The sequence below is a fragment of the Micromesistius poutassou genome (genome assembly GCF_964030765.1).
Source record: "Micromesistius poutassou genome assembly, contig: SCAFFOLD_5140, whole genome shotgun sequence".
Lineage (NCBI taxonomy): Eukaryota > Metazoa > Chordata > Actinopteri > Gadiformes > Gadidae > Micromesistius > Micromesistius poutassou.
Window position 1 is genome coordinate 3,080 of NW_028177234.1, and position 6,921 is coordinate 10,000.

Sequence of the window (6,921 nt, forward strand, 5' to 3'; positions counted from 1 at the left end):
ATATTTAGATAGATTTTTTTTTTTTTGTCGAAGGTGTCTCTTTTTTTCGTAGCTTTTACTTTATCTCAAGCAAGATGCATAAACATTTAATGCAGGGATTGGGGCGGAGGCCGGGGGCGTGGGGGGGGGGGGGGGTCATGGACGGGTGGGGGGGGGGGGGGGGGGGGTTGTGAGGAGGAGAAGGAGGTGTGAGGAGGAGATCCTAGCTTGCCACCTCCTCGTCGGGTTTGTTCATGGCCTTCAGCTGCTCCAGGAGACTAGTGGGGGTGAAGATGTGAGTTGATCCTGCAGACAGAGAGAGAGAGAGACGCGCACACAGGCACATAGGCGCGCACACACACACACACACACACACACACATATATAGGCAGACACACACACACACACACACAGAGAGGCACACACACACACACACACACACACACACAGGCAGACACACACAAACAGGAAAAGACGCAAGCAGCAGACACACACACACACACACGCAGACACACAAACAGGAAAAGACGCAAGCAGCAGACACACACACACACACACACACACAAACGGGCACATACACACACACACACACACACACACACACAGGCAGACACACATAAACAGGAACAGACACAAGCAGACACACACACACACACACAGAAAAACAGCATTAGAGAGGCCCTGGTAGGCGTAACAGGAGCACAGGTAAATGTGTGTTCAGCTCTTGTCTATGAATGCCTGAATGAGGGCAGTGTGTCACAACATGAAACACCAAACAGCCAGAGTTAAATGAAATCCATGATCATTAGCTGTAGCCGTTCACATGGATCATGTGTTAAAGGGGTTTTCAAACTCTTTACGTGAAGTCACACCAAAAAGACACACCAGAGGAAACGGCAAAACACCAAAACACAGTCACAGTCAAAAGCTTGTTAAATGAACGCTCATTTAGTCAGGTTATTGTTGTTGCATGCAGGTGGAACGTATGGTTTTTAAGACGTGATCAAGACAAGACAAAGACAAAACAAGACAGGGCAGGGCAGGGTTTCTGTGAGTTGGAGGAAGCATAATTAGAGTTGTGTGTTACGGCACAGCGAGAAAATGAAAAGAACATTATGAGAAGTTCATGCAGCTGGTGAGTAACCATCCGATTACACCGCCGAACAGAAGTCTACTTGTGAAGATAGAAACCCCCAAGTTTAGCCCCCAATTTAACCGCTAGATCCAACGTTATGGATGGAAATGCCCTTTGACCACTGTAATGAGCTGATGGACAGCTGAATACACATTTGGAAACTTTTGTAAAAGAAAACAAAAAAACTAGGTTTGTGCCTGACAGGAGTAAACCAAATCGTTTTGTGGAAAGGAAATTATTTTTGTCAAAGGGTTTGAAAATCAACCGTTGTTGCTGTTTATTTTTTTGAATCCAAATCCAAGTATGCACAGCTTTGATTTACTCCCTCGCACCGCTGTGGGTATTTAGTTTTGCGTTGTTTTGTCTCCGTGGCCAAGCTGTACGCATGTTCTGTCTCGGTTAAACACTCATCTCATCTCGGTCTCGCTCTTTTAAGACTGATTTTAACTTTAAAATGACCCAAAATACCCCCCATTATTTTATGGATCAAAACAAGAGATGTGATCCAAACAAAGACAACATCAGAACAGGTGCAGTGGAGAACGAGGCTAGTCCCGTCTAAAGTTGGTGTTACTATGACGATGCAGGCGTTGGGGTGGGGGGGGGTTGGGGGTGGGCGGGTGAGGGTTTGAAGGAGTAGACATTAGTCGCACAACTTCGGACTGGACTCACAAAGTTCTCTCTCTGTCCTGGCAACCGAAAATCACACAGCTTGGTACGAACAAGTTGGCCAAGAGACACAACAGCAAACATGTACAAATCTCCCCGTTATTAAAAAAAGACCACGTTAGCTTAAGCAAAAATATAATACATATTTTATTAATGAAAGGGCCATTTTGTTGAGGAAAAAAAGTAGTGTTATGTCCGTTATGTGGCAGTATGTGTATGGGTGTCCATACTGCATTGATTGATGCTAATTGAGAAAAAGTGAGTGAAACCATAAAACCAGATGTTGGTTCATAAACAATAAGGCTATAGCGGATTTGTTCTGAATGAGATGGATGCCTGTGGCTATTGTTTATAGAAAATCTATCAATGGGTTCAAGAATAAATATATACTTAGCAAAAACTATGTAGTAGCCATGGTGCTGAATCCAAAGCCAAGGTATGGCATTTATTTGAAAATACTTTATTTATCCCTGGCTAACACATTAAAGTACATATCTTTACCTATGCGTTCTGGGTTAATTATCCCACATCAGGGCCCGATTTTCTACCACGTTGCTACATATACAGTACGTGCTCTGTGGAATTTACTAGTTTCAGGTCCTGACCTTATGAACTAACTGATGAGATTTGAACTGAACGGAACTTTAGGAGGCATAGGACCAGAGAGAGAGGGGAGATCGAGGCAGCAGTGCATGGCATTACGCATCTCTCGTTTTGAATGCCACCGAGCAGCTAATGCTTATCAGGAGGAGCAGGGATGCGTTCCCTCCGCTGCCTGCAGAGTCACGGTCAGGATGCTCGCCGTAGAGGGACGGAGGGGATACACACTTTGTGTACACACTTTGTGTATCTTGAGCTATGTCCTCCGGAGCTAGCTTTGTCTTTATGTAGAGCTCCTGAACTGAAGGTGATCCAACTCACATCTGACTAGTCACGGTATTTGCTACCGTGCAACGAACGACGGACGGGCACGGGATTTGTCATAGTTTGATTTCCGATTACAGATTTAACAAAAGTTCTCTCTGCGCCTTTTCGACTTATTTAAACTGTTTAGCGATGGGGATGAGCCGCACCAATGCAGTTTTAGATGAGTTGTTCATTTATTATAAAAAATATTGTTAGTGTCTTGATACTTGATATAGCCTATTGATATCTAGATCACTATTTAGCGATCTCTGCGGGTGAAACAGAGGTCATGTATGTCAGATGAGGGAAATTAAAAAAAAAAAGAAGAAGGAAAAGAAGGAAAGACAAGCAAATCCTTCTTTGAAATCCAACATCAACTCATGGACCGGTCCTGAAAAAAATAATCAGTTGAAAAAAAATGTAATAATCAGGTGAATAGGTGACTCCCCTTTTGGGGGAAGGGGTTGGTTAGATCAAATAATAAAAGAATCAAACGTTACAAATTGATAAAGGTGGATCTCTGGGGGTAGATTAAATCTGCTCCGGAGGAGAGATGGAATATGGGACAGGAGGCGGGGGGGTGGGGGGGGGGGGGCAAAAGTGAGCCTCGAGGGACGATTTAATCCACCCGACGGAGATAGTGGTGGTAGAAAGTGGGGGTAACAGTGATGGGGTCGCGACCCCTCTCCCACCGCCCCCCCCGCCCCCCCCCCCCCCTGGCCGCGGCGGCATTGGCCACTCCCCTCTCCTCAAGACATCCCACCGGTCCGGACACCACCACACCAGACCCCAGAGTCCTACATCGCTCTTTAGAGGGTTCCGATTACGGTGTGTGTGTGTGGTGGTCCATCCCCCCCAAAGTGGGGGGGGGGGGGGGGATGCATGTCGGGCGAGTGGTCCATGCATGGGGGGGGGGGCCTCGTTCAGGAGATAAGGTTTGAAGGGGGGGGGGGGGGGGAGGTGTGGAGCAGGAGGGAGGGAGGGAGAGGTGGAGGAAGAGGCGACCCCCATCGCTGTTGGTTAAGGGGGGGGGGGGGGGTGTAGGGGGGGGTGTAGGGTGTGGCGGGTGAGGCTGGAGTGTTCAAAACAGGAAGGGAGAGACGGTTAGAAAGAAAACCAAAAGCCCTTGTGCTGTGATTGTCAGAAAGGGCTTCTTTGGGCGGCTGCCTTTACTTTGTTCTCAGCGTGAACGCTCTGTCTCCCCTCCCTCTCTCTCCCCTCTCCTCTCTCTCTGCCTCACTCTTCTGAGGGGTCTGGTTCCTCAAAGGAGACCCTAGTGGACTCTCGGAAGTCGGGGTGCTTCAGGTCCGATAAGAATTTGGTGGGGGTGAGCGTGTGGGTGGCACCTGTGGAGGGACACAGCCTGCTTCACCACTCGATTCTGACCCCGCCCACTCGCTCTCTCACTCTCTCTTTCTCTCTCACTCTCACTCGCGCTCTCTCACTCTCTCACTCTTTCGGTCTCCTCTCGCATTCTTGCACTCTTTTCTGTTTCTTTAATTAAAGGGGAAATCCGGTGTGAAATGGATCTGGGATGTGTTTAGTATCATAACGAGTTTGAACGTTCGTTTGGGAGCAAAAAAAAACGCATATAGATGCCATCTTGTCTTCAAGACTCGATAAGTAGTTTGGCAAACATGTGTGTTGTTGACGGTCTGTGTAGCTCTGCGTTCGCCAATGTACTTATCGAGTCTTAAAGACAAGACGGTGTCGACGGGTGAACTACTGATGGTGGTATTGTGTGTATAAAATGTCTTTCTTAATAAACCATCTGTACACACCTTATTACACTACCAAAGAAGTGGCTACTTCTATCCTTGTAAGTGGTCTAAAATAGCGATTTATTTTTTTACCATGAGACATGCCCTTATCGTTCCAAGCTTACAGCGTTTTGGTAGAATTGGCTAAAAACAGCCAACTTAAGAATGCGTCTATATGCGCTTTTTTGCTCCCAAACGAACGTTCAAACTCGTTATCATACTAAACACATCCCAGATCCATTTTACACCAGATCTCCCCTTTAACTCTCACTCTTTTCACTTGCTCACTCTCTTTCACTGCTTCCACACTATTAGTTGCTCTTTAACTCACTTTCTCTCACAATCTCTCACACATTCACATTCACTCTCATTTCCGTCACACCTTCGTCAATCATGAAAGAAAAGGGTTAAAAACATACAACAAGCCAACTATTTCACTTAGAGCACACACACACACTTAAACACACACATACATAGACACACACACACACACACACACTCATGGTTAAAAACACCCAACAACACACACACACACACACACAGACATTACACACTCAACAGTGGCACATGTATCATAGGAACAAACAGATAGCACATAGCATAGCTACAAGTCAAACAACACAACAGTTTTCCTTTTAGACGTTGGTAGCGTAAGCGGCGCGCAACAACAAGCTAGCAAGGTATGTTGAATTTGAGTTACAAACACAAGACCGAAAACACACTAAAATAACAGACTACACACCGAAGACAGAACATTATGTTTACATATTATTGCACAGGAGACGAGGGCAGTATCATCTAGGGTCCAAACCTTTATAATTGTCAGTACTTTATACAGTTATAATGTGCAATGACAGTTAGTCAACCAGTAAGATAGCTGGTCACTGATTTGGTCCAATGCCCTGGAAGGGAAACCTTACCTTATAAATATAAACTATATATCTCTTAACTTAACCGACAGTATTAAGGTCTGTGTTATTGATACAGGGCCTTAAGGAGAGCATAAATCTGCATCAAAATGGTTCCTAAACATATTAACATGATACTGTAATACAGAAGAGGTAAGTGGGGATTCAAGAGAAACTACCTTGGAGAGATTAGCATCCTGGCTACAAAGGCAGCTACACATCATCACATCATACTACCTGAGGCCTTGGAGGAGGGACTCCCGGACGGCGATAACCCAAGCCCCTCCCCCCCCCTGCTTCCTCCTCCATTTCCTACCGTCTCTCCCCCCTCACCCTCTCCCCCTGGTTCACTCTACCCTCCCCCGCCTTCTCCCCCTCCATCACCCTCTCCCATCCATCGCTCTATCCTTCATGCAGCCTTGCCCCTCACTCTCCCTCTCACCTCCCTTCACCGCTCAATCTCTCCCCTCCGCCCCCTCTTCCCAACCCGCTCTCTCCCCTCCTTCACCCCTCTCCCCCTTCTCTTGTTCCCTCCTGACCCTCACGCCCATCCCTCCTCGCTCTCTCCCTTCCCTCCACCTCACCCCATCCCTCTCTCTCTCTCTCTCTCCCCCTCCTCTCCGTCTCTCCGTCCTCTCTCCCCTCGATAACGTCCCTCCCTTCACTCTCTCCCTCCCCTCACTCTCCCTCCCCCTCACACTTGCTCACCTGCACTCTCCTTCACCCTTCCCGTCATCTCTCCTCCCCCTCTCCCTCTCCTCCCCCCTTTATCTCCTCCCTTCTCCTTCCCCTCCACCTAGATCCTCTCCAGCCCTCACCCTTCCTCCTCCCACCCCATATACCCCCCACTCTCCCCTCTCCTCACCCCCCCCTACCCCCTGACTCCCCTCCCCCCCTGCCTCCCCTCTCCCCCCCTCCCTATACACCTGACTCCCCTCTCTCCAACCCTCCGCCCCTGACTCCCCTCTCTCCCTCTCTCCCCCTCTCCCCCTCTCTCCCCCCCCGGTGTCCCTACTCACCGATGATGGCCTCCCACTTCCCGTTGGCCTGCGTGACCTCGTAGGCACAGCGCATCTCGCTGAAGGAGGCCCCCCCGATGATGAACACCATGACGCGGGGCCCCGTGCGGTACTCCCCGGGGGTCTTGTTCTTGTGCCAGTGGCCGTACCGGGCACTGGGGGCCGGGGGGAGAGAGAGGGAGAGAGAGAGAGGGAGTCAGGTATAGCGTTCAAGAGCAGCACCGTTCACAGGGTACCTGCAGAGCTAACTCAGGTATTTAATAAACTGAGACAAAGAAAAAAAAGAATTGTGAAATTTGAAAAGAATTATCAAATTCCTCAAAAACATCAAATTCCTCAATAAGTCCTTAAGCAACTTTCGGAAGTGGTAAAATAATGAACCTCAAATCAATGCAGGCCTATAACCTGTATGTATTTTATGTGAAGAATATATTTGTTTGCCTGCGCAGGCACGATAATGTGTGTGTCCCTCTCTTGAACCATCTTCCACGTCCGTCTTCTCGATCATGTTCATTAAGGCATGACATGAATTGAAGTCAAATGGA

General features: G+C 48.0%; 1 protein-coding gene across 1 annotated transcript in view; it reads right to left on the bottom strand.

The window, feature by feature from the left end:
• Positions 1-202: 202 nt before the first annotated feature.
• Positions 203-6,921, bottom strand: part of LOC311376643 (syntaxin-binding protein 1-like) — a gene marked incomplete at both ends in the record, with an annotated part of 13,813 nt that continues 7,094 nt past the window's right edge. The window contains 2 exons of the mRNA XM_084491158.1: positions 203-285; positions 6,377-6,531. Coding sequence (XP_084347284.1) covers positions 203-285; positions 6,377-6,531 — 238 coding nt within the window. The remainder of the gene's footprint in view (positions 286-6,376; positions 6,532-6,921) is intronic.